The sequence below is a fragment of the Phascolarctos cinereus genome, unplaced genomic scaffold, assembly GCF_003287225.1.
Source record: "Phascolarctos cinereus isolate Bilbo 61053 unplaced genomic scaffold, phaCin_HiC Scaffold_1;HRSCAF=81, whole genome shotgun sequence".
Classification (NCBI taxonomy): Eukaryota; Metazoa; Chordata; class Mammalia; order Diprotodontia; family Phascolarctidae; genus Phascolarctos; species Phascolarctos cinereus.
The window spans coordinates 143,699,864-143,727,521 of record NW_027555514.1 but is presented as its reverse complement, the minus strand read 5'-3'; the positions used below and the strand labels follow the sequence as shown (position 1 = coordinate 143,727,521).

General features: G+C 40.9%; 1 protein-coding gene across 2 annotated transcripts in view; it reads left to right on the top strand.

The window, feature by feature from the left end:
* The window catches only part of LHFPL3 (LHFPL tetraspan subfamily member 3), a 707,075-nt gene that overhangs the window by 627,593 nt on the left and 51,824 nt on the right, over positions 1 to 27,658 (top strand). Inside the window, exon 3 of one of the 2 annotated variants that reach the window (XM_020984552.2) lies at positions 7,035 to 7,082. The exons of the other annotated variant lie outside the window; for it this stretch is intronic. Within the exon in view, the coding sequence (XP_020840211.1) occupies positions 7,035 to 7,051 (17 nt within the window). The 3' untranslated portion in view covers positions 7,052 to 7,082. The remainder of the gene's footprint in view (positions 1 to 7,034; positions 7,083 to 27,658) is intronic. 2 annotated transcript variants of the gene reach the window in all.

Here is a 27,658-nt window from a genome sequence, read left to right as displayed (position 1 = left end):
GAGGTGGGGAAGAGAGAAGGTAAAGGGCGCAGGCTTCCCCCTACCACAACACCACCATGCCTTGATGACTTTTTCATTCATTCATGATGATCCTAAAAAACTTAGAGAGCCCTTTCCTGGGTGCCCAAATTATCTGAAATATTAAATGACTTGAATTTTCCTCTGAAAGGAAACTTGCCAGAATGTCATGTCAGAGGTGGTGACTTGAACTGAAGTTGTCTTGACTCCTAGGCTGACTTGGTCTGACTTTGTTGCTGGAAGTGTCCCTTGAGGATAAGAAGGGACCAGACCTGTAATTTCCATGGAAAAGAGAACTTGCAATAAAGAAAATTCTTCTCCAGGCAGATTGGCACTTTCTCTGCAGCCTCCTGCAGTCTTTGAGTTGCCTGAGGCGCTGAAAGGTTACCGAGAGGGACTTTCCTGGTACCAGAGGAGGGAAGGTAGTAGACAAGCCCCTGGTTTCAGGATCAAGAACCTGAACTTTTTCTTACTCTATCACAGTCTCAAAACCATCTACACTCAGCCACATTATAATTTTGCAAAAAAAAAAATGGAAATCTAGAGATTGTCTCCATTTCCCTCCATCCCTATGCCACAAGCCCTTCCCCTCTCCAAACACAGATACAGCGTTAGGAAAAGAAATGTATTCATGTATTATAGCTCAGTTGAGGGTAAGATCCTCACTACTGCAAGCAAGGGCATTCCAGATGGGAAGAAGACTCCAGTCTGTGATTTACTCATTTTGTTTGAAGGAATTATTCATCCTGATCCTGTGGAAAGAGAAGATTTAGAGGCATATGCTAGATGTCAAGGTCATCACGTGGAAAGGGGGTTCAACTGGGGAGCAGGTAGATGGTGCAGTGGCTAGAGCACTGGTCCTGAAGTCAGGAGGACCTGAGTTCAAATTTGACCTCAGACCAAACTCTTGGCACTTACTAGCTGTGTGACCCTGAGCAAGACACTTAACCCCAATTGCTTTTTAAAAAGGGGGGGGGGTTCAACTTGTTCTGCTTATAGGAACACAAGGTGGTAATTAATAATAATGATGACAATAATAACAGTAGCTAGCATTCATAAGGTGTTTTAAGGCTTGCGAAGTGCTTTGCAAGTATTATCTCATGTTATGATCACAACAACTCTGGGAAGCAGGGGCTGTTATTACCCCCATTTTACAGGTGAGAAAACTAAGGCAGACAAAGGTTAAGTGACTTGCCCAGGGTCATATAGCTAAGTGAATGCCAGAAAGCACATTTGAACTCAGGTCTTTCTGACTCCAGGTCCAGCACTCTCTCCACTGCCTCACTTAGCTGATAGAGACATTACAAGGCCATTTAGTACCTGTAGCCCTCCCGTTCTACAGATGAGGAAACAGAAACCCATAGGGGTTTAGCGACTTACAGGTCACACAGGTTGTAAGTGGCAGAGCTGGGTGTTGATTCAAACCAGCACTCTATTACCTTACACTCCTTTCTTCTTGGCCCCAGAGAACAGACCTGGAAGAAATGTTGCAGACCGGCAGGTTTCAATTCTGTGTGTGTGTGTGTGTGTGTGTGTGTGTGTGTGTGTGTGTGTGCGTGTGTAGACAGACAGACACAAAGATAGACACGTTTCCTAAATATTTAAGTTGCCCATAAGTAATGTGGGCTCCCACAGAAAATAATGAGCTTCACAGGACTCCAGGTCTTTAAGAAGAAGCTGTATGATCACTTATAAGGGCTGTCCCAGAAAGGATTACTGTCTTGGCCTAAATAGCCTCTGGAGTCCTTGGTGACTGCAGTCCAGAGGACAATTAGGCATTTCCCCCAGAGTTTGGGGGCATAGCCTGAATTTTCTCCAGGTAAAACAGCCCTGAAAACCCTACCAAATCACCCGACGTGCTGGGAATTCGCCTGGCCTTCTTTGGGAAGTATCTCCCCTGTAACCTCAAGCTCATCATTTCTGTTGCTCTTCCTCCTTTGGTTTTTTTCAAAGAGGACCACTGACATCAGGGGTGATGTTTTGACTTGCCCATGAATTGGATTTAAATGAAGCAGACTCGCATAGAGTCATCTGTCTCACTCTCTCTGCCAGAGTCATTAGAGTCCAGTGGCAGGACAAAAGTCAAGATAATTGGCTTAGGCCTGGAAGCAGTGAATGACCTTGGCCTCTTTGATGCCTGACCAAGCTCTAGGTGTTCCATAGCTTCTGCTTCAGCCGCTTTCATGGCCATTGGAACAAATTGTTCTCATCCACCCATTCCACCAGGGAAAGTCTTCACATGCTTGGGGCAGTCATACCATAACTCACCGACAGATTGAGGCCTGTAAGATACCCTCAACCTGGTTTAGCCCATCTGGCTCAATGAGCCCTCACACCAGAGGTGTCGGTCCTCCCTGAACGCTCCTGTACACTCCCATTATTTCTGTATTGCATATTTAGAGATGTTGCTGGTTGACTCATTTTTTCTAATTTCCTTTCTATTAATTTGAATGGAATGATTTCATACAGATCCCAATACAGGACTCTGAATTCTTGGGTCAAATGTGATCCTTCTTGAATATATCCTTTAAAAGACAAGGACTCAGAGCCCTCCTACACAGGAATATGGGCTTACTTTGATATCATTCACTTCAAAGCCATCTTGTATTTCCCATCTTCATTATAATTTAGTTAATTACTTAATAATTCTGTTTAACTATCTCCATTTGTACAAACATTAATTAGGCACAGTTTTTCTGCCTCGAAATCCTTTTGCTTATGTATCTAAGTGCCTCTTTGGCTCTTTCACCCATTTGTACTTTTGCATGAGCAACATGCTAATCACCCCACTATTCACACACTCAACAGGTATGTGAAGCACTGCAGCAAGCCTGTGTGTCCTGAAGACACAGCACCTCTGATTTGTGCTCTTCCAACAACACCTCGACTTGGGTGGGCTCCGATTCTACATTTGAAGACATGCTTTCCCTGCCAGACAGACCAAGCTCTGAGTTAACAGTACTTTGTACATAGTAAGCCCTTAATAAATATTTTATTCAGTCATTCATTAATTCAGCTTGGGTTTTCTCACCTTTAGAAGGAGGAGGTGAGGCTGTAACTCTAAAATTCTATCAAGATGGAACTTTTCCCTTTCTCTTAAGATGAAGTAAAACCACTCAAGAGAATGCTTGAATTTCCCATGGTCAGAACAGCCCTCCACATTTCTGAAAGAGCCAGATTGGGGGGAAAGTGTTTTGTTCCCAACACTGAAAATCCTAATGACCAGGATGAGAACCTATTAACCCAAATTTTCTAAAATGTTCTAGATATATGAGGAATGCTATACTGATTAATCAATCATCAGGCAGTTATTAAGCACCTCCCGTGTGCTAGTCACTGTGCTAAATGTCAAGGATACAGAGTACTTGTCCTCAAGGAGCTTACATTCTTTTTTTTTTTCAGCCAGAGGAAAAGTTTATTAGTGAAGGAGCTTACATTCTTAAAGAATGTACCTGTTCTACAAGAGCTTACAGCCTAGTTTTCTGCTGCTTATTTCAAGGATTTGGCTTGGGATGGATTTTTATTTCCATACAGTCAAACATTGTCTTCATTTTGCCTGCTTAAAAGTTTAAAAGGCTTTTCTTTTTTAAGCTGGGCAGGTTGGCTCTTACGTCCTGTCTTCTGCCTCAAAACATTAGTCATTTCGATCTATCACTTCCTAACAATCAGCAAGTCAACTGTCCATCCTCTTGAGAAAGGGTGGGTAGAAGGACAGCTACAGAAAGAGACCCAGGGACTGGCATCATTCAAAAGCTTCCTAGGCCGCTGAACAGTGACAGAATCAAGCAAGGAACTAAGGGATAGAATAAAAAGAAGTAGAAGAACCCCAAACCAAGGAAAGCAGATAAATAGGACTAGAAAAAAGATACTGGAAATGGACATATGAAGAGATGGAAATAAAGTAGAAATGGAGCATCACAAAATCATAGGATCTCAGTGCTGGAAGGAACCCAAGAGGTTGTCTGGTCTAATCCATACCTCCTCTATAAATACCTTACAAGTGGTCATCCAGTCTTTGCTTGAAGATTTCTATCAAAAGATAACCACTGGTACCCATGAGTTGTGGAATGGCTGAACAAATTATAGCATATGAACTATAATAATGGAATAATACTGTGCCATAAGAAACAATGAAAGGCATAGTTTCAGAGAAACCTGGGAAAACTTAAATGAACTAATGCAGAATGGAGGGAGCAAAACCAGATCGATTTCTACAGTAACAACATCACTGTAAAAACAGATAATTTTGAAAGACTCTGGATCAGCAAAATGACCAGCCCTCATTCCAGAGGACTAATGATGAAGCATGCTACCTACCTCTTAACAGATAGATGATAGATTCAGTGTGCAGACTGAAACATATGTTTTTGGACATGTGCAGTGCAGTAATTTGTTTTACTTTATTATACATATTTATTACGTAGGTTTGTTTTTTCCAGGGGGGCAGGAAAGAGATAGGAGGGAGAGAAAAGAGTTTGTTCACTGAAAAAAAATTAATTTTAAAAAGGATAGGACATACTACCTCTCAAGACAGCTTACTCCACCTTTGGACAGATCTCCTTGTTGAGAAGTTGTTCCATTTCAATTATTGTTGTTCGGTCGTGTCCAGTAACTCTTCCTGACCCCTTTGGGGGTTTTCTTGGCGAAGATATTGGACTGATTTGCCATTTCCTTCTCCAGCTCATTTTACAGATGAGGAACTGAGGCAAACAGCGTTGGTGACCTGCCCAGGGTCACACAGCTAGTAAGAGTCCAAGGCCAGATTTGAACTCAGGGAGATAAATCTTCCTGACTCCAGGTCTGCTGCTCTTTCCCCTGCACCATCTAGCTGCTCCTTTTCAGTTGTTTTCAACATCAAACCTAAACCTGCCTCCCTTCAACCTTCTCCCCTGGATCCTACTTTTACCTTCTGGAAATAAGAAGAATAAACTATAAACCCTCTTCTACAAGATAACAATTAAAATACTTGAGGAAAGCCATCATATTTCTTCTAACTTTCCTTTTCCTCAGACTAAATATGTCTACTTCTTTCAAGGGCTCCTCACATGGTATTATCTTAAGGCCCTTTCACCATCTTGGTTACTCTCCTTGGATAACCGTCCAACTTACCAAATGTGCTCCTAAACTTTGGTGCTGAACACAGTACTCCAAATGTGATCTGACCAGGGCTGAGTACCAAGTGACTCTTATTACTATTGGCCCTCCTAGTCCTGGACAATCTCCTTCTCTTAATCCTATTGAAGACTGAATTAGCTTCTTTGACCTCTGTATCACACTTGTTGACTGATACTCAGCTTGCAAGTCATGAAAACTCTCAGTAGCAAGAAGCCCATTTACAAAAGGCTATATATTTAATGCCAGGCTTTAAACAAGGAGCCTTTTTAAATAGGTCATTTTACGTATATAAGTATGAGACAATCAATAACAAAGGTAAAATGAAACTATATCTTTAAAACACTCTCTTACAGAAACAAATAATACTGCTGCCAATTTTATAATGCAGAAACTTTGAGTACTGCATATTAACACAGAGTAATGCATACAAATAAATAGTGTCTATGAAAACTGAAAGTTCACCTCAGCTATTGACTTTCCGTCACACACAAGCATTAGTCAGGAGAGTCATGTTATTTTCAAGCACGGGTGAGAGGTTGGCCACTCTTAATAGGAGCCAACTGGAAGCTTAAATTGCAGTGCTAACCCAGAGGGCAGATGCTGGCCCACGATTAAGGCCTACCAACCCCTTACAAACTATTCCCATGCTGTGGTTACCATAGCTGGTAGGCCCGAGATAAAACTGGCATCTGCCCTGTATTGCCCAACTGTTCCTGCACCCTGAAAAACTGAGGGAGGCCTGGTAAATACAGATAGTATGTGGAAAAGAAGGAATCTTAAGGTTGTCCTTACAGTCCCAGGTGATCAGACTGATCAGAACAGATTCAAAAAGGGTATAGGAAAGAAGCTTGTTATCTAGCTACGTTTGATTATCAAAATCGGGGGTGGGGAACCTGTGGCCTCAGGCCACATGTGGCTCTCTAGGTCCTCAAGTGCAGCCCTTTGACTGAATCCACACTTCACAGAACAATTCCCCTTAAGAAAATGATTTATTCTCTAAAACTTGGACTCAGTCAAAGGGTCCCACCAGAGAACCTAAAAGGCCACGTGTTCCCTACCCCTGCTTTACACCCTAGGACTGGCCGCCTCTTTCTTCAGTGGTTCTTTAAGTTCTAATTGAAAGCATTTATGGGGATTGGTGGAGGGTGGTCTGGACCCATGATTGGCATAGGGAACTCTGGATGTGCAATCTCCCTTTGCCTATCCAGATAGGCCGCTTGTGTATAATTCATAAGTCTTAGAGGTGCCTGGGGCACATAAAAGTTAAGTGATTCGGCCAGCTAGTATGTGTCAAAGGAGAGATTCAAACCCTGATTGTCCTGATTTCAAGGTTGGTCCTCTCCTAGCCCATGCTGCCTCTCAATTTCAGAAGGGTCAATCGATAATAATCTGAAGAGCAATGCACTATATTACAATATATACTTAGCCCAATGTGATCTACATGAAATAAACCAAGTTTGTAATTAGTTTCTGTCCATCTTTCTTCAAAGGCTTCTGAGAAAGCTTTCCTGATAACCCTATATCTAAAATTATTCCTGCTGTGTAAAGTGAGGCCTGAACACTGTTACTCTGTAGTGATTTCCTATAGAAATATTGCTCAAACCTGTGCATTTCTAATCTGATGTTTTTCTCTCAAGAATCTCGGTTTCTCTCTGTGGTTTCTCAAGCTATCTGTGAAATCACTCGAAGGCCTGGACTTTCCATAAGTTCTATGCCTCTGGTTAGGCTACTGTTGTCTGGATAAGCCACAGGCAATTTTCTATCCCCTTCTCTTTTCTCGCTGTGAATAGGATGCACGAAAAATGAGCTGGTTGTTTTTAATCTTTAAAAAAAAAAGACACTGTGTGAGATCTCTATTTATTTTACCTTAACCATTCTGTTTTTCCCTCCTAACCTCTCAGATGATGGAAATGCTTAAAACAAACTAAGGTAGTATGAGACTGAATCATGTAAGTGTGAGCATGGCGCCCCTGGGGGCTACGCTGTTTTGTATGCTTTCGCTTAATTAGCCTGCATGTCTTTTCTGCTTTTCTCCTGAGATTCCTGCATTAGGCGCTTGGTGCTTGGAGAGCATGAGCCGTCCACTGCTTTTAAGCAATAGATCCTGCGTCTATGTTCCTAATCTTATGTGTGTTTTTTAATGACATCATCCCTCTCGGGCAATCCCTGGCACGTGTATAAGAGCCAAAGTGCTTGCAGCTGTAAGCCTGGCACCTCCTGAATGAGGGGGGAAGGGGGGCAGGCCGGTAATCCCTTGGGGTTGTGTATGGTTATTGTCTTTTGACAACAAGCCCCCCACATCAACCTTCTTTAGAATTCTGCTCCTGTGTTCCTTGCTGCTCACTGCAACATACTTCTCCATAGTGTGGATACATATCATACAAGCTTCTTCACACAGCTGATCATTGTGTACAAAATGGTATGTGGTATGCTCTTATAGAGGTCTCTATCCCAAAAATGGATTACTTTATCATTCTTTGTAAGGGTAGATGCTATGTGAACATTTAAGCAGATGTATTTAAATACATAGATATACCACATTAACAGGGCCAAACTAAGCCATGGAGAATGTGTATTTCTTTTCATTTAATTTACTTTCTATCAGTCAGTGAGAAGCAACATGATGGGATAGAGAAAGGGTCAGCCTTGGAGTCAGGAAGACCTGGGTGTGTATCCGTGGACAAATCTCTTTAACAGCTCAGTTCTTTAGGAAACTCTAAGACATTCCAGATGAGTTGCAGAACCATACCAATGGAAAAAGTGACCACACCAGCAGTTCCCTGTATCAGTAAACAAACAAGTCTTAACCAAAATACATACATATTTATGTATCTGTATGTGTATATACAAATACACATATGTATATAATATACATGTATGTTTATGTGTGTGTTTTTATATATGTGTAAGTACATATTATATGTACGAAAAGCTAGACCTATGATTTCAGAAAATTCCCAGACAGGGAACACATGGTATGGATGAAGATTAGCCCCTGTTCTGAAGTTTAGAGTTTTAGAAAATTTCCTTTTAGGTCCTGAGAGATTAAATGGCTTGCCTAGTATCACAATCAGTACATATCAGGAGACAGAAACAGACAGAGAGATAGAGACAGATTCAAAGCCAGAGACACACAGAGAGAGAAAGCATTGTCTGAGCTTCCCACACAAACACATGTAAATCTAATGTTCCTTGATTCTACTTAAAATGGGGGACACATTAAGCCAAATCGAAAAACCCCCTCTGAGGATTTTTATAGGCTCTCCCCAATTTAGGAAAAAGTTGCTCTAGGATTATAAGTTTTGAGCTGAAAGGGATATTAGAGGCCACCAAGTACAACCCCCTCATTTTACAGATGAAGAAACTGAGGCATGAAGCATTTAAGTGACTTGCCCAGGGTCACACAACTATTAAGGTTCTGACGTGGGCTTTGAATCCAGGTCTTCCAGGTTCTTTCTGACTCTAAGTTCAGTGCTCTATGTATCATATCATGTAGCTTTACAAAAATTTGTTTGTAAGTCTGTCCTTTGGAATTCAGATTGCATTTTTTTCCTATATGTAAATGTTTTAAATGGTGATTAAATTATGCAGTTAGCCCCCACAAGCCAATTTAATCCATGATATAGCTGTACTCTAATAGTGTGGGTCAGGGAGCAGAGGGCCATGCGGTACAATCTCCCCTTGCTTTTCTGGGTGTGGATTCCCATGCACAGTTTTGAAAAGGACTGTTGGTCTTTGTTATCCTTTTCACTCCCTTTCTGTACCCCTCACCTGACATCCCACACCCTCATACTGCTCTAAACCAGCGGTGTCAAAGGCAGATAGAAACAAGGACCCCTGAACCGTATGTAAGGATCCCTGTAGGCCACATATTGACTTAGAAAACCACGCATTTATGTTTCTTTTTTTATTAATACATCAATACATTAAAATCTGATAGGAGTGTCATTTGGCTTATGGGCTGTGTTTTGACACCCACCACGACAGCAGGTCAGAGGCTACCCATGATCCAAAATTGCCAACCTCTGCCTGCGCCAATCACAAATCCCTGTTCCCTCATCTCAGCGAGGTGTCAGTCCAAGCAATTGGACTGAACTGATTCACACAAATGGGTTCTTAACCAGTCCACAGATATTTAAATTCCCAAAGAGAGATTGCTTTGTTAACCCAAAATCAACCACTGCTGGAGGGGAGGGAGAGGTAGAAATCTCCCACTGTCCAGCCAGTCCTGCCTGGCAGTCTCACCCGATGTTTAGCTCCCCTATTCTTTTCCAGCTTTTTCTCTTAAAAATAGTGAGTTAGCACACTGGAAAGAGTGCTGGTTCTGGAGTCAGGAAGACCTCCATTCAAATCCAGCCTCAGACACCTGCTAACTCTGTGACCCTGGGCAAATCACTTGACCTCCATTTTTCTCAGTTTCGTCAACTATAAATTGAGGATGGAAACAGTACCTACTTCACAGGGTTGTTATGAGGCTCAAATGAGATAATATTGTAAAAAATGCCTAGCACAGTACCTGGCACATAGTAGGTGCTTTATAAATGCTTATTCTCTTTCCTTTCACTTTTTCTTAAGCAACTAGGTACAGTGAAAAGAGTGCTTAACCTAGAGTTAGGAAGACTTGAATTCAAATATGACCTCAAATGCTTATGAGCTGTGTGACCCTGGACTAGTCACTTAACTTCTGCCTCCCTCAGTTTTCTCATCTATAAAGCAGGCATAACAATAGCATCTCCCTGTGAAGATAAAATGAAATAATACTTATAAAGCAGTTTGCAAATCTATTGTTACTATTATTTTTATCCTAAGTAATAAATTCCTTAAAAGCTCAATTTTTTTTTCCACAGCACCCATGGTAGGTTCAGTCATGGGTGGGGGGAGGGGGGAAGAAATCAGGACAGAGTCAACAACCATCTATATCAGGAATTCTTAATCTAGGGTCTGTGAACTGTTTTCCTTTGCGATATTATGAATTGTGTTTTGTGTATTTACAAACTTTATTCTGAGGAGTCCATAGGATTCACCAGAATGTCAAAGGGTCCATGACACAAAAGACCCTGATCCAGGGGTAGGGAACCTGCAGTCTCCAGGCCAAGTATGGCCTTCTAGGTCCTCAGCTGCCGCCTTTTGACTGAGTCCAACTTTTACAGAACAAATCCTTTTATTAAGGGATCTGTTCTGTGAAGTTTGGATTCAGTCAAAGGGCTGCACTTGAGGACCTAGAGGGTCACAGATAATCCATACAAAATGAGAGTCACCTATGGAGAAACCTTGACGTTCCCTGTACTTCGCTAATAGGATCCTTGAAATAAGAATTAACAAGCATGGGGCAGTAGAAGGAGAGAGACAGGGAGAGGGAAAGGGAAAGAGAGAGGGACGGAGAGAGAGGAAAAAAGAGAAAGAAGAAAAAGGAGGAGGAGGAGGAGGAAAAGAGAGAGGGAGGGGGAAAGAGAGAGGAAAAGAAAGAGGAGTAGAGAGAGAAAGGAGGTGGGGGAGGGAGGGAGAGACATCCATGTTTTTTTAATAAATTACAAACATGTATAGAGAGAAATATGAATATCCCTTACTTTGAACTGTTGGCATATTCCCTAAAAGTTACATATAAGTCAATATTTTTTTAGAACTGAATCCTATGTTAAATGCATTGAAGTAACTTGCTTTTAAAGTAAGTCCATATGGTGAAACTCTTTTTTTTTTTGTAAAGCAAAGAATCACACTAATTCATCACCTTTGTAAATCCAGGTTTTCATCTATCAAGCTTGACTTAAAGCAAAGTACAGCCAGATGAGAAATGCTGCCTCTCCAAACCTCCCTTTATTATCTCTGACAGTCAGCATTACTCAGTCACATGAAGGATACTTTGGGATGTGGCAGTAATGGAGGAGAAGGAACTTGCCCTCTACCCTCTGTGCTACAACTTAGTAATTTCCCCACTTGTTCCATCTTTTTGTTTTACTGCTATTAAAAAGGGGGAAAAAATACAGACCCTCCAAGTGAGTGTCCTGTTCCTCCCATTTCTCCTGTGACAATAATGCTAATATTATTTGGGGGAGGTGATGCTATCCCTGAACAAACCAAGCATACCTAGTCAGCCTGCTGATCAATTTTTTGCATGGTACCAGGAATTCGTAGACCCAAACCCCGTTCTGGTTGAGAAAAAGATCACTGAGCTCTTCTCCTCACACAAATGCTTCTATTTGCGCTCACTAGGCACACACCACGGGATTTAAGGGTTGCCCTGTGTCCTTTTCCATTCTGTGGTTTCGGTTTGGTATTTTGCTGGACAATCATTGTCTTGATGGGACCTCTAGTGATCACATTTTTAACTGCAGGATCTTTGGGGAAGGAGAAAGCAACAGCATCTCAGAAGTGCCCGATGGCCACGAAGCCAGAGTGGGGGACAACTGAATCCAGTCAATATTTATTAAGCACCTACTATGTGCAAGGCAGTATGTTACATGGCAGAAATTTCACATATTGACACAACAAAGGTTGTGCTCTCATACATCTTACGACATAATGGAGTAAGGTATATATATTTATATTATATATATATATATATATTATATATATATTTGTTGTTTGATCATTTTTCAGTCATGTCTGATCTTTGCTATTTCATCTGGGATTTTCTTGGGAAAGACACTGGAGTGATTTGCCATTTTTTTCTTCAGCTCATTTTAGAGATGAGCAAATTGAGGCAAACAGGGTTAAGTGACTTTCCCAGGGTCACACAGCTAGGAAGTGTCTAAGGCCATATATAAGTACATATAGGCTCTGGATTTGTTGTCCAAAGATCAGGGTTCAAATCCTGGCTCTCGTGCTATCTGTTTGACCTTGGATGTGTCAATTAACCTTGCTGGAACTCAGTTTGGTTTTGTGTTGAATGAACTGAAATGCCCTGTACAACATTTTTGACAAGTAGTCATTCACCTAGTTTTTTGCCTGGAGACTTGCTCTGCCATCTGGCAGTCTACCACCTCTCAGAGTATCCCACTCCACTTTTGCAGAGTTTTAATAATATAAGTGATATAATTTATGTCACATCAATATGGAATCTGCCTTTCTGCAGCTTCTACCCATTGCTTCTAGTTTGTTATGTCCTGTGAGGCCAAGCAGGAGTCTAATTTCTGAAGACAGTTATCATATCCTTCCAAATCTTCTCTTTTCCAGACCAAATACTCCAGTTCCTGTAGCCTGACCCTGTATGGCATGATCTCTAGTTTTCCCCCTCAAGAAAGGGTAAAAGAATCTGCATCACAAGTCCTCAAGTAGGGGTAGCTAGGTGGCACAGTGGGTAGAACACCGGCCCTGAAGTCAGGAGGACCTGAGTTCAAATCCAGCCTCAAACCAAACACTTGATACTTACTAGCTGTCACCTGGGCAAGTCACTTAAGCCCAATTGCCTAAAAAAAAGTCCTCAAGTGAAGACTGGATAACTCTTTGTTAGCTAGGGCTGTAAAGGTTATAGGCTGAATTAGGTGACCTGCAGGGTCCATTCCAACTCTTACTTTCTGTAATTTTGTAATTCAGGAACAGCTATTATGGAGAGTGTGATGAAGACTCAGAATCAGTCAATTAATCAATAATCAACAATCATTATTATTAAGTGCTTGCTATTTGCCAAGGACTGTGTAAAGTGCTAAGGATACAGTGAAAAAGCAAAAAGAGTGCCTGCCCTCAAGGGACTTATATTCTAATGGAGGAGACAACATCTACATAAATAGGTATTAACAATATATATACCAAGTGAATGGAAGATTAGTTTAGAGGGGAAGGGCCTAGTAACCAGAGGAGATCAGGAAAGGTCTCCTGCAGAAGGTAGCATTTGAGCTGAATCTTAAAGGAAACCAGGAGCGGACATAAGGAAAGAGAGTGTTCCAGTCATGGAAGGACAGCCAGTGAAGAGGAATGGAGATGGAATCTAGAAAGAACATCATGGGTAGGAAACAGCAAATGGACCAAGATAGCTTAACCATATAATGTGTGGAAGGGAGTAACTTGTAAAAAACTAGCAAAAAGTAGAAAGAGGTCAGGTTGTAAAGACTTCAAATGCCAGAGGAGTTTATATTTACCCTAGAAGTAATAGGAATCCACTGGGAGTTTATTGAGTAGTGGAGCAAATAAAAGAATTAACATGCAGAAATGAAACTCTAGGGAAGGTTAAGTAGCATCAATTAGCAGTGAACCCAGTCATTACAATTTCATGATTTCTTCCAGCAGCATTTGACAGTTTACTATTGCCCTCCTCAGTTTACCTAGCTGTGTGCTATATTGCTGCAGTAAGCTCTGAGGTCCTTGATGTCAGAGGCCATTTCATTATTTGTCTTGTTATCACCAGCACCTTACATATAGTAGGTATTTAGGAAATATTTTTTGAAGTTGATGTCAGAAATTGGAGTCGAAAAATGCATGGTAGGAGTTGAGAGTTATGGGAGCAGCCGTGGCAGCGAGTTGGGGGAGAGTGCCCTGAACTGGGAGGATTCATGACCCAGTGACAGCAGCTATGGAAGCCGCCATCATGACTAGGTAACACATCAAGATATGGAGAAGCTAAGGAGCTACCATAAAGAGCCCCAAATTTGGACAGCTCAGAGAAGTGCCCAACTCCACAGCTTCCTCTGGTTTTGCTTTTAATCTCAGGCCCGTTTCCCAATCTAGGAGCCTGCTCCAACAAGCAGTCTTCATAAACCTTTTAGTCCCTTGGATTTAGTGGTCCACAGACACCCTGGTATTAGCCTTGCCTAGAATTTCACTGTAAACTAATTTCACTCTGAATTTGGCCTCCTCTGCCTGAGAAATGAACTGGCCTTCCCTCTAGCCTAGGAAAGTGACACATGTCCAGAGCACAACATAACTGACCATAGGTTTAAGACTGAGTAGGGACAAAAGAGAAGCTATCACAAGATTCATAAGACTTGGAGAACAGAGGATTTGCGGGACCAGGGGTCACAGTGAGGGCTATGAAGAGGTCTGGGAAGACTAAGGAACAGAGAAAGGTGGAAATAATCAGAGAGGAATTTAAAGAGTCCAGGATCTCGAAGGCAGGGCATTTTTGAAAGGAGGTAAGGACCTAGGGAAGCTAGGTGCGGTGGATAGAGTGCTGTGCCTGGAGTTAGGAAGAATCATCTTCGGGAGTTGAAATCCAGCTGTATGACCCAGGGCAAGTCACTTAACCCTGTTTGCCTCAGTTTGCTCATCTGCAAAATGAGCTGGAGAAGGCAATGGCAAACCACTCCAGTATTTCTGCCAAGAAAACACCAAATGGGGTCACAGAGAGTTGGACACAACTGAAAAACAACTTAACAACACGAACGATAGCAAAGTACTTATCATTGGTGGTTGAAACAAAGCTGAATCCAGAGAACAGCAAATAAGCTGATTGGCTGGAATGCAGAGTATTTGAAAGGGAGACGCATGGAATAAGTCCAGAAAGGTAAATTGTGTCAGGATTGAAATGCCAAGCACAGTGTTTGGGTACCCCACCTCTCTGAAGTATGTGCCTTGGCTCCCTCTGTTCAATACTGTTCCCACACCTCACTAGTTCTAAAAGAGCTCAGTAAAGAAGTCGGAGCACACTAGGGACAGATTGTTTTAAGGAGGTCACATTGTCCCTTTGACTAATTTGTTTTTTTGCCATGACTGTGAGGGAAAGCTCACTGGAGAAGGCATCATCTTCTGAAAATGAAACCTTTCTCTGGAAGGAGAAATTAATTCTGGGAGAACAGAGAAAACAGGAAACACAGTGGCCCATCTCGGGCACGTTTCCTCTCAACAGTGTTTATTGAACAAGCCTCCCATCCACGAGCCCGAGGCTGCCGGTACAGCATTGATTTGTCATGTATCCCTTGGCACAGGAGGCCAGCCTTGCTCGTCCAAATAGTGGGTTATTAGGCATGAAGAGGTAGTGGGCTGTCGCCAAAAGAACCCTTCCTGGCCACAGAGTAGAAATGCCAGCTTCCCCACTTACTAGCAGTGTGATGGGGCCTCTCTGGGCCTCAGTTCAACCCCTGTAAAACTGAAATACTAGTAGCTGCCCCAGCCTTCTTCACAGAGTTGTTGTTTTCGCTCCTTGAGAACAGGGGTTGTGTCACATTTGTCTTTGTAGCACAGTGCCTGATACATGGCATGAGCCTGCTGACTTGAAAAGTCAGGTGAAAGTATTTTGTTGTGGTTGTTGTTTGTTTCAGTTGTGTTTGGCTCTCTGTGGCCCCATTTGGGATTTTCTTGGCAAAGATACTGGAGTGGTTTGCCATTTTCTTCTCCAGCTCATTTTACAGATGAGGAAACTGAGGCAAACAGGGTTAAGTGACTTGCCCAGGATCATACAGCTAATAAGGGTCTGGGGCCAGATTTGAACTCAGGAAGATGAATCTTCATGACTTCAGAACCAGTGCTCCATCCACTGTGCCACCTAGCTGCCTTAAAGTATTTTGCTAACCATGGCCTTTGATGGGGAGTTACATTTTCCTTCCATCTCCAATGAATATTTAGAGAGTGTATGACATTTCTCTCCCTCACCCAGAAAAAAAAGGAAATAAAAATGCTTTTCATTCCATTGAAGATTATGCATTGAATGGTAGAATCAGAACGTTTTAGAGCTGAAAGGAACCTTTGAGATTATTTCATCCAACCTCCCCTCCCCCCCATGGATTCAGTTCTTACAGCTTCTTCCAGGTCAGCATTTGTTTGTTTACTCTGAGTTAACAAGGTATAAACTGTGGGAGGGTGGGAGACCTTTTTGGATGTCTCACACTAGTATGTGCAGTCCCTGTGCTTTACCTTCCCACCTGGTCTTCAACTTCCAGAGTACACTCCAGCTTCCCACAAAGAGATTTCCCATTCCATTCCCAATTTCTGAAATCTCACTTCCCACTGCTATCTTCCAACTTGCTTCCTCTGGGAGTGAGGGAGTGGGTGGGGAGGCTCATACATTGGAGATGTGCCAAGGAGAAAGTTATAGTGTCCAATTTTCATAAGCCTAAAAGAACAAGAATGATAGAAGCACAATCTACTCTTTTGAGCAGGCATTCTTAGCCTTTACTCAATGGATGGAACTAGGATGGCATGGGCAGCTTGAGAAAAGGACCTTTTTCATTGACAATTGATTTTGGCAGACCTGTCAAAACACAGAAGAAGATATTGTTTTCCTTCCTTTTTCCTCCTTCTCTCCCTCCCTCCCCCTTCTTTCTTCCTCTTTCTTCCTTCTTTAAGCAATGGATTTAGAATCGGAAGTTGTTCAGTTATTTTTCAGTAATATCTGACTCTTTGTAACCCCAATTGGGATTTCCTTGGCAAAATTACTAGCATGGTTTTCCATTTCTTTCTCCAGATCGTTTTATATAGGAGGAAGATGAGGCAAATAGGGTTGAGTGACTTGCCCAGAGTCACACAGCTAGTGTCTGAGGCTGGATTTGAACTCAAGTCCTCTTGGCTCCAGGCCAGCAGACTGTGCCATCTAGCTGCTCCAAATCAGAAATTGGTTCAAATCCTTATAGTGCCACTTATTTCTGGTTTGACAAATAATTTCACCTTTGTGGGCCTGAGTTTCTTCATTTGAAACATGAGGTTGGACTAGAAGTCTTCTAACTTACCTTCTGACTGAAATCTATGATGATACGTCTTTCTTCCTTCCTTCCCTCTCTTCTCTCTTTTTCTCCTGGTCCTTGCACTATCCTCCCCCATCTACCTTTCCTTCCTCTACCTTCTTTCTCTTCTCTCCCTTCTTCCGCACTCTTCCCCTTTGGAAGTATACTGAAGATTAGATGTGGAGCTTGAAGGGATCTCAAGGCCTTCTAAGATGGTCCAGTCCCCTCTTTTTGGAAGCTGCTGAGCACTGTGCTGATGTTTAGGTCATTACGGAGCAAGAAGTTAAAAAAAAAAGCGATCACATTTGTGGGCTCGGAAACCTATTAATTTCCAGTTCTGGGTCCCATGCTGACTTTGCCTGTGGTTTAGGACAAGTCATTTCAGCACCACTTCCCTCCCTGGAAAGTGCCAACTAGGACAGCTCCTACAGGGCAATAGAATCCCTAGTGATACTTTTCACCTATACTGGACTTTATGATTTACAACATGCTTGTTATTGTTGTTCAGTCATTTCAGTCCTGTCTGACTCTTCTGTGATCCTGCTTGGGGTTTTCTTGGCAAAGATACTGGAGTGGTTCGCCATTTCTTTCTCCAGCTCATTTTACAGATGAGGAAACGGAGGCAAACAGGGTTAAGTGACTTGCCCAGGGTCACAGAGCTAGTAAATATCTGAGGTCAGATTTGAACTCAGGTCTTCCTGACTCCAGGCCCTGTGCTCTATCTACTGCACCATGTAGCTGCTACAAAGTGCTTAACTATCCACCACTCCAGCAGCTCTTGGAGGTAGAAAGATGTGGCGTCCTCCCTCTGAGAAGCTCAAGGAGCTTTCCTAACATTAACTACAGTATAAGCACTAATTCTCCCTATCAGGAATGCTCTGTTAATTAATTTTAAAATATAATTAAAGCCAGGCCTTGCCAGTCTTATAACAGAAAAGTAAAAAAGGAAGGAGATAAGGGGGAGGTATAACACTCATCCACCAGGGTGGTCTTTCTTTTGTTATTTATTAGGTGTCAGTGATATACACAGACTGGGCCTTGGAGGAGGGGAGGGGAGGAAAACTGTGTTAGCATCACTGGAAGGTGAACAATAAGAGAAAGAAAAGAGAAGAGGACTAAAAAGGGGTGAATTAGAAAGAATGTAAAGTTGAAAGCAACCACACTGAGAGCAGAAAACAAAAGAAGGTGGCTGTCCCAAAGGTATGACTGACTGTTCCAAACTACCTGATCTCAATTCAGGAACCAGTGTGCTTTATCAATCAATCAATAAGAATGTATTAAGTACCTACTATGTGCCTGGCATTGGGGATACAGATAAGAAAGGAAGAGAGAAAGAAAGAAAGAAAGAAAGAAAGAAAGAAAGAAAGAAAGAAAGAAAGAAAAAAAAAAAAAAAAGAAAGGAGAAAGAAAGAAAGAAAGAAGAAAGAAAGAGAAGAAAGAAGAAAGAAAGAAAGAAAGAAAGAAAGAAAGAAAGAAAGGAAGGAAGAAGAAAGAAAGAAAGAAAGAAAGAAAGAAAGAAAGAGAGGGAGGGAGGAAGGAAGGAAGGGAGGGAGGAAGGAAGGAAGGAAGGAAGAATCCCTACCCTCAAGGAGCTAACACTCCATCAGGCAAGACAACATGTACATATACTTTTGCATGGTCCCAAAGAAGAGATATGAAAAGAGACCACCCATCCCCTTCCACTCCTTTGCATAGGTGGGAAGTCCAAGGATATGAAACATTGCATATATTTTCATACTTTTTTAATATGCTGATCACTTTTGCTGATGTTTTCTCTTCTTCTTTTTCTTTTTTCTTTAAAAATATTATCCATAACTCGGGATAGCTCAAAGGGAAGGGATGGGAAACAAAGACTGGGAAAAGTTTAAATGATATAAAAAATGAGATATTAACAAAAGTTATTTTTTAAAAACAAAGAAGTTCATATAGAATACATGTGTATTACATGTATTACATAGAATACATATAGAATATAGAAGTTTATATAGAATACATGTGAAATAAATAAAATATTACCAGATCCAGGATCATCAAAATTTGAGTTCAGATATCATCTCTGCCAACTTACTAGCAATGTGACCCTGGACAAATTACTTAACTTGTCAGAGCTTCTCTAAAAAGTGTGATGGGCAGACTACAGTCCTGGGATCAGAGATTTAGAGTTGGAAGTGGCTTCAAAGAGCCCAAACCCTTCTTTTTACAGATGAAGAAACTCAGGCCCAGAGAGGTTAAGTGACTTTCCCAGTCATATAGCTACTAAGTATCTGAGGAAGGATTTGAACCCAGATCTTCCTGACTCTAAACCTACCCTCTCCACTACAACTAGATGCCCTCCTGTTCTTTCCAGTGCTAAATCTATAATTCTGTGACTCTAAGTCACTTAATGTCACTGGGCCTCATATGTGTTTGAAAACATTTTTTTGAGTTATATGAATACTCAAATCAACTACAAAGGGCTTATGAAAGAAGATGCTATCCACCTCCAGAGAAAGAACTGATATATGCAACTAGGTATTATATAATTTCACATATATATCTGTGTCACATTTGGGCCTTCTCTAGCACAGAGTTGGGAAGGAGGAAGGGAAACAACTTAGAATTCAAATGTAACAAACAATAAAGAAATAATTTTTTTTTAAATCCACAAAAAAAAAGAAAAAATTTTCAGTTTTTCACCACCTAAATGCACCTTTCTCTGCAACTGCTGCTAGCATGAATAATCTCCTTAGGCGAGACTATGAGACTTCATATATTTCCTGTTAACATATGTCTTCAGCAAAATGAAGTGATCGCCCTTGAAGATCTCTAGGGTCCCTTCCATTTCTAAATCCTTCAAAGCTCGACATCCTCTGATTCTAATTTTGTGAAGCGGGGAGGGGCTTTCCATTCTGACTGAGGCAATGTCCTATTCCTTACACATTGGCTGCCTTTACATGAAGATATATTCAGCTATATCTCTGCAGGCTGAGAAATCAGCACCAGGAGTGTTCCTTTAATGCTGAGAATGAGGCAGAGTCACGTGGGCAACTTGAGGTTTACTGACCTATGCCTAAACATATTTCCAAACCCACTGTCCTTCCCATTCAGGAGAGAAATCTAAGAAGGAAATCTCAAAGTAAACATGCCTAGCCTCAGCCTCGGCTCCAATGTAACTGGTTTTTTAAGCAAAAATTAAAATTTGCATAAATTTGTATAATGAAGTACCATAGTTTCTTAGTGATGGTTGAGAGCATGTCCTTCAAGATGGCAGTTTCTTATATTAATTGTAGGACATCTCATTTATTTTAGCTTGTTTGCCATTCTCCTTCTTCAAGTCTGGGGCCTCTGGTAGGCTGCGTGAGCCTTAAGGCACACAGTTATAATGTGAGAAAGTACTGAAGTAGAATGATGGAATCATTATCTGCAGCAGTTCTTTACTGTTTGTGTCACACACACACAAACACAAACACACACTACTGGCAGCCAGATAAATCCTAGGGACTCCTTCTCTTGTAGTTTTTAAATGCATAAAGCAAAATTAATGGGATTACAAGGGAAACCAATTATATTGAAATAAAGATTTAATTTTTCCCATCCATATTCACAGATCCCCTGAAACATTTATGAACACCTTAGGGGTGTGCGTACCCCAGGGTAAGAGCTCTTGTTCTAGATCATGAAGGGACCTCAGAGGTCATCTTGGCTAAGCTCCTCTTTCAACAGAAGAGTAAACTGAGGTACAAGAAGGTTAAATGATTTTCCCAAGGACATACTTTTTAGACATCAAAGTTGGGATTTGAACCCAGGGTCCTTTGACACCAGAAGCCATTGTACTTTCTACGATACCACCTTCCCTCCAAAAACAGAGGCAAAATACAACTACTTTAGCACCATTTGTCCAGATAGAATTTGGGGTAGAAGAACAGGGATTCTGTATTTGATTTAGAAGAGAAAAGAAATTACGCATTTAAAAATCTTCCTTCAAGCTCAGAAGAAACTTTTTCAAAAAATTCCATCTCAAAATGACCCCCTCTGAAATTCAGAGATTCCTCTCCACTGGACAGGAATTTAACACCACCTGAATGTGCCTTTCTCTGCAACTGTTGCTAACCTGAATAATCTCCTTAGGCAAGAATGTGAGGCTTAATATATTTCCTGTAAACTACCCCATTCTTGAGCAGCTTATCCCAGCTCTGCGAATTATAGAAATTCCATTCCTGGCAGCAACAGCCTGTTAAATTGGTTTTGATTAGTAATTGAATCTTAAGACCCTTTCAAGGCAACATTCATAACAACAGATTAGTGGGGTGAGTGATGTCATACAACACTGTAAAGCGATGGAATAGATTACCGTAACTGGAAGTCAAATTCAAACACCCCTGACCTGACTCTGTAACTTACATTCCTCTAAAAAATTGAACATAAAGATAAACAAAGTTTGCTCCCTCCCTTGAGACTGTGATAGGTCCAATCCAGGTATCCAAGTGAATTGCCAGGCAGCTCTTGCCTGTACTTTCTTCTTCTTGGCCATGGAGCTGGGAATGCCAGTGACAGCCTAACATCTAACATTAAAATTTTTGCAGTTTTTAAATTATTTATAATGATATTTCAGAATATTTATGTTGATAATCCAAAAGGAGTCAATACAAGCCTTCTGAAATGTCAGATTTGGGGCAGGGGGTGGAAATGACCCAGAGTAGAAACCCAAAAGAAGAATCTTTCTGAATATTTTTTTCAATCATGTGTGTGTTTAATTATCTACAAACCTTTCTGATAAATGTACTTCCCTGAACTATATGTTTGAATAATGAAAGAACTTGCTGGGCAAAAATCTCTCCCAAGTACCTCTTTCTAGCCTGCAATTATTCCCATAAAGTTGTCCAATTTACTTTATTTAGGAACTTAAGAGTATTTTAAAATTTTATTGACCTTAAGTACTGGTACAACTGGGGGAAATCAGCAAATTTTTCTTAATGAAATTACATTGTGCTTTTTCAAGTTCCCAGGGATTGAAAATACTTTTCACATATTAATAAATGTTCATAATATCCCATGACAAGTAACATGAAAGTGTGTTGGAGGATGGTGAATATACTGGAAACCTGACCTCCCCTGTTGACTTGGAACCAACAAGATCCATATTCAAACAAGTTGTGACATTACTATGAGCACATCCATATTGTTATTTCCTGGTTCAGTAGAGATGGGGAGAATGGAGCCAAAGAAGGATCAAATTTTGGGGAAGAAGATTCAGGAAAAAAAAAATCAAAGTTTTTCCATCTACTTTGCTATGATTCAAGCCAAAAGTAGACTATTTAAAAGGGCTATGTTGTCTCTATCATCCTTTTCCTTCCACCATCACCCTTAGCAAAGGCCCAATACCTGGAACAAATACGGCGAACTATACCTGGGACAGACATCATGAAGGATATCCTGAATCAGAAAGGAGAAGCAGGGCAAATTGGAGAAGGAGCTTACCTAGCCTGCTATCTATTAGTTTTAACCAATCATTCTTTTTTTTTAAAAAATGCAATTTTATTTTATTTTTAGTTCTGAATTCTCTCCCTCCCACTTCCCCTTTCCCACCAATTGATAAAGCAATAAAAGCAAAACTCTTTACAAAAATGTAGTCAATCAAAACAAATAATATGCTTCAGTCCAAGTCCCATCACCTCTCTGTCTGGAGGTGATAGCATATTTCAGTATGAGTCCTCTGGAAATGTGGTTGGTCAATGTAGAGATCAGAGTTCCTAATCTTTCAAAGTTTTTTATATTTACAATATTTTTGTTATTATAGAAACCATTCTCCTGGTTCTGCTTGCTTCATTTTGCATCGGTTCATTCAGTTAACCAATTGTTCTTAATAACTAGATGCCAACTTCAGGCTTTTTTGTGCCACTTAAGACCCGAAAGTACGGTCAACACAAATTCAGTGCACTGAGACAAAATTCTGGCCACCCTGCCCTAGTTATACCTCTGCTCCTTGGTTATACTGTGGCTTTTGAGTCAAGTAGGAGTCATAAGTGGCAGCTGGGTGGCATCATGGATAGAGCACTGGGCTTGGAACCAGGAAGACTCATCTTCCTGAGTTCAAATCCGTCCTCAAAACTAGCTGTGTGACCCTGGATAAGTCACTTAATGCTGTTTGCCTCCGTTTCCTCATCTGTAAAATGATCTAGAGAAGGAAATGGCAAACTACTCCAATAGCTTTGCCAAGAAAACCCCAAATGAGGTCATGGAGAGTCAGACACAACTAAAATAACAACAAGAGTCATCAGTAAAAGTTAAGTCAGTGGTGTCAAACTCAAATAGAAATGGGGGCCGCTGAACTTTACATAAAAATCCCCCAGGCCTCATTTTGACTTAGACAACCACATATCAATATCATCTGTGCTTTTTTATTTTTATTAACTTTATTTTTATTATTTTGTTATTTTTATTTTATTTATTTTGTTAAACTTATTTCCCAATTATATTTTAATTCAGTTTGGGCTATACTTAGTGGCATTGTGCGCCACATGCTTGGCACCTCTGTACTGGGGTATTCCATTTACTGCCAAGCTCACCAGCGAATTGCAAATGAGGGGCCAGAACCTAACTTTTATGGCAAATTATGTTGCCCACTTTATCAAAATATTCCCAGAGAAGCACATCACTTTGATGTTTGGAACAATTCTGCCCTATTCAGCAGTTCTTACTCCAGCTTACTCACTCCTGGGGCCAGTATATTTGTACCTAAATCCTTTTAATCCTCTTGTCTAGAGAGTTATAACTTTTTCTTTTAATACCTTTCAATGAGCAATGAAGTCAGGGCTTGGCCTTTCCTGACAGCTGTTAAATTTACTGAGCTCAGAAAACTGGGCACCCTTGATATGCTCCTCGGTGAGGAAAGCCCTAAACCATGGGCAAGAGCAGCAGGGCACTTCCTAGGCAAAGCGCTCCAGAATAAGATTGAATCTATATAGGATTTCCAGGTAATTGCTAATATCAAACAAAACTTAGGCACCAAAGTCTGTGTCTCAGGCTGTTTTATGCCATTAATATTGGGAACACCAAAGAAAGAACTCCACTTTTAATATCAGAAAAATGAGAACATACTTTTTTAAAACTATCCAGAATATATCTGGATCATAGGTTTAGAGGCAGAATGGACCTTAAAAGTCATCTAGTCCAACTTCCTTGTTTTACAGATGAGGAAACTGAGGGCTAGAAGTGCTTGTCATCGAGCCCAAGATCTCAGAAGTCATAGTGGCAGAGCTGGAACCTGGGACCCCAAGTTCAGGGCTGTTTCCTTTTTTTTTTCTTTCAGGGCTCATGGACCTTACCTGAGAGCCAGCCTCCGAAATTTCTCTCCTCTCTCCAAATTTATCACTCCACAAACATTTTAACCAGTCTCACCAAATTTACCAATAACCTAGTATTTATTTATATATATATATATATATATAAAAGAAGTATTTATTAAGCACCTCTTATATGCCAGGCACTGTGGTAGGCCCTGGGGACACAAATAAAAAGAATGAAAAAATTCTAATGAGGGAAATAACAAATACATATAAGAATATACACAACATAAACATTAGGTTGTTCAGTTGTTACAGTCATGTTTGACTCTTCATGGACCCCATTTGGGGTTTTCTTGGTAAAGATACTGGAATGGTTTATTTCATGATTTCCAGATCATTTTACAGATGAGGAAACTGAGGCAAACAGGGGTAAGTGACTTGCCTAGGGTCACACAGCTAGGAAGGTCAGATTTGAACTCAGGAAGAGGAGCCTTCCTAACTCCAGGCCTGGCGTGCTATGCATTATGGTACCACCTGCCTGCCTGCCTGCCATGTGGTGGATGCTCCTTAAGTAAAAGTTTGATGGACTGAGTAAAGCAGGTTCCTGATCCCTGGAATAGAGTCTAAATCCCTGAGGCCAAATTTTCCCCAGCAACTTTGCCAAATCCTACAATACACATAGCACTGGGGGCTTCCCAAACTTGTGACCTGATTTATGGAGTTTTATTGTCAAATGTCTTTTGGCAGTGAGGTAGCATGGTGAGTAAAGCCCTGGATTTGGAGCCAGGAAGACCTGAGTTCAAATCCCATCTCAGACACTTCCTAACTGTGTCACCCTGGACAAATCATTTAACCTCTGTTTGCCCAACTTTCTTCATCTATAAAATGAAGTAAAATAATAGCACCTCCCTCCCAGAGTTGTAGTGAAACTAAAATGAGATAATATTTGTAAAGCACTTTGCAAACCTTAAATCACTATACAAATGCTAGCTATTATATCTTCCCCATCTCTTCTCTCACATTTCTCTAGGGCAGGGGTAAGGAACCTGCAACCTTAAGGCCACATGTGGCCTCCTAAGTCCTCAAGAGCAACCCTTTGACTGAGCTCAAACTTCACAGAACAAATCCTTTTATTAAGGATTTATTAAGTCTCTATTAGAGACTCAGCATAAGTATAGGTGCATGCTCCTTCCAGCCATGAATATATGGTGATAGTACACTGCTGCTTTTCATCTTTGTTTATATAAGGATCACAGAGAGTTCCATCACCAGTAATTAAATATGACATCCTAAGATTTTTTTAAAAGCCTATGAGCATGTGCATACATGTAAGCACATGCATGCTTAATCTCCAAGTAGGAGACAGAGTTGCAAAGAGGTTAAAAAAAATTTCCTCAAGGTCACCCTGGAGATGTCTTAAAAAGACAGTCTTGGGAGAAAATGGAGTCTCTCATTCAGCCAAGTAGAGGAATCATCATTCACAAATCTCTCCTGCCATCAAGTCAGGTTTCATCTCTTCCTTGTCCCTTTTGTCTTCCCTGTTTAAACCTGCATATTTGGGAGTCATGAGGTAGAGTGGGAGATCTGGACCTGGGATTTCATCAGGGTGAGGAATTGCCAGGACAGAAGTTACCTCCACCAAAGCAGATATCTTAAAGAGTTGATGGAGCCTTGAGAGGTTAAAACAACTTACCTGTGGTCACGTGAGTAGTATGTATCAGAGGAAGGCTTTGAAACTATTGGAGGCTTCCTAAGTCCAAGGCTGGCCTTCTATTCACTATGCATGTTCACCTTTGTTATTGGAGCAAGAAGTGGCCTGTAGTGAGCAGCCTGATCTCATGGATTAGAAATTTAGAAATCTGAATTTTATTCAATTGAAAGTAAATTAATTCATGAAAAAACTTACAATAATATATTGTAGTAAAATTTTACCATTGAGTTCCTCCAGCATCTCTCCCATCATCTTTAATTTACTACCAAGAAATCAGACTTTATAACAAATTTATAAGCAATTTCTCTCTTCTGTCTCTCTTTAAGTTCATTATGGACTTATGGGTATGCTAATGGTCCTTCCAGGAGCAATTAAGAAATTTCATCTCCTATTTTTCTTTTTTAAAGAGAAAACTGTGTTTTGATCTAGAGGGTTTTTTTTCATTAAATACAATTTCCACAAATAGTGATATCTCAAACTTTTCCATTACAACCTTGTTTTTCAGCCTTCAATTGTGCATTATTTATGTGTGGGAGTTGGGGGTGGGGGGATGGGGAGGGAAGGGTGTTGTGCAAGAACCGTATGCTCCCATGATTCCAGGGTGTCTTTACATAGAAAACCCTAGACATTTATACTGAGTTCAAATATCAAATGTAAAAGTCTCAAGAAGAAAAGAAAGGTTAAAGTAGGTATTGCTTATAGTACAAGGTAGGTTGTGCTCTGGATTTAAAATATAATAAATAGAAAATGAGAGAATATCAGACAAATTCTCATTCTCAACATTGATAGGATTGTTGTTTCAATATCATGTAAAACAAATGTTTTACATTTGTGTTCACTTAGTACACAAAGACAGTTCATTAGCATAGGAAAGAGAGAAAGGAAGAAAGAAAAATTACAGCCAGTGGCACCAGGCCCTTTGCTCAGCTCCATTTGTCTTATCGGTGACCCCATTCCATGAGAATACATTTGATATGTATATCAGAAATTTCTCACCCCCATCATTTATACCTGTTCAAAGGGTATCAGTTCCTGTATGATTAGGTCCACAGAAGTATAGCAATTAATCTTCCTCATCATTGTCAAGATCCTGTTCATTCATTTCACTGACTTTACAGCAATGATTAGATATTGGCACAAGCTGAAACAAGCCAAAGAGGTGCCAGTCTAGCTTGCGATGTTGTAGGTTCGGTTATTTATCTCAATACCCTCTTCTTGTGAATTGGGCTGGTTTCTGTGACCCGTTGTCTAGGTTTCCTGGCTATTCTTGAAAATGTTGGGCAGTTACTCTCTTCAGCTCAGCCAGTCCCCTGTAATATCTTTTTAACTACGAAGTCCAACTGTGAAAGGGAGAAAATTTATTTCAACAAAGGGGGGGTGGAATTACACATCCAAGTTCATTCACCTATGGCACAATTGAAGCCTCACTCATTGCCCCTAAAATACCACCCCTCCTTCCAACTAGAACCAGTCATCTTCCCCCAAATCTGGGGCCCATACAGGGCCAAGGTGAATCACCCCCTCTACATGCCCCAGTACCACCAGGTGAAATCTGAATAAAATGAGTATCCATGGGGGAAAATTCCCCAAAAGGAAACATGCCCCCTGAAGGGCATGTGTAGAAGAGTTAGTCTCCTATACTTTGTCTAGCTGATGGTAAGAGTAGGGTTATAGGATTACTGTGCTAAGACGCTCAGCTTTGGAACTCCCCTCTTGGAGCTCAGCATTTCTTATTGGTAAGGACAAACTCACCCTAACCAGTCCCAGACTATGCTTCACATTCTCATCCACTCAGCCATCTACGCTGGGTATCTTGCCACTGGCCCTGCAGCCACATGCATCCCACCCCTTCTCTCCACCTCTTAATTTGGGAAGAGAATTCATTCATCCTTCAGACTCATTAATCTTGGTGGAATTTCTTAGTAAGACAACAGTTGCTAAGTAGCAGTTACTACAAAGAC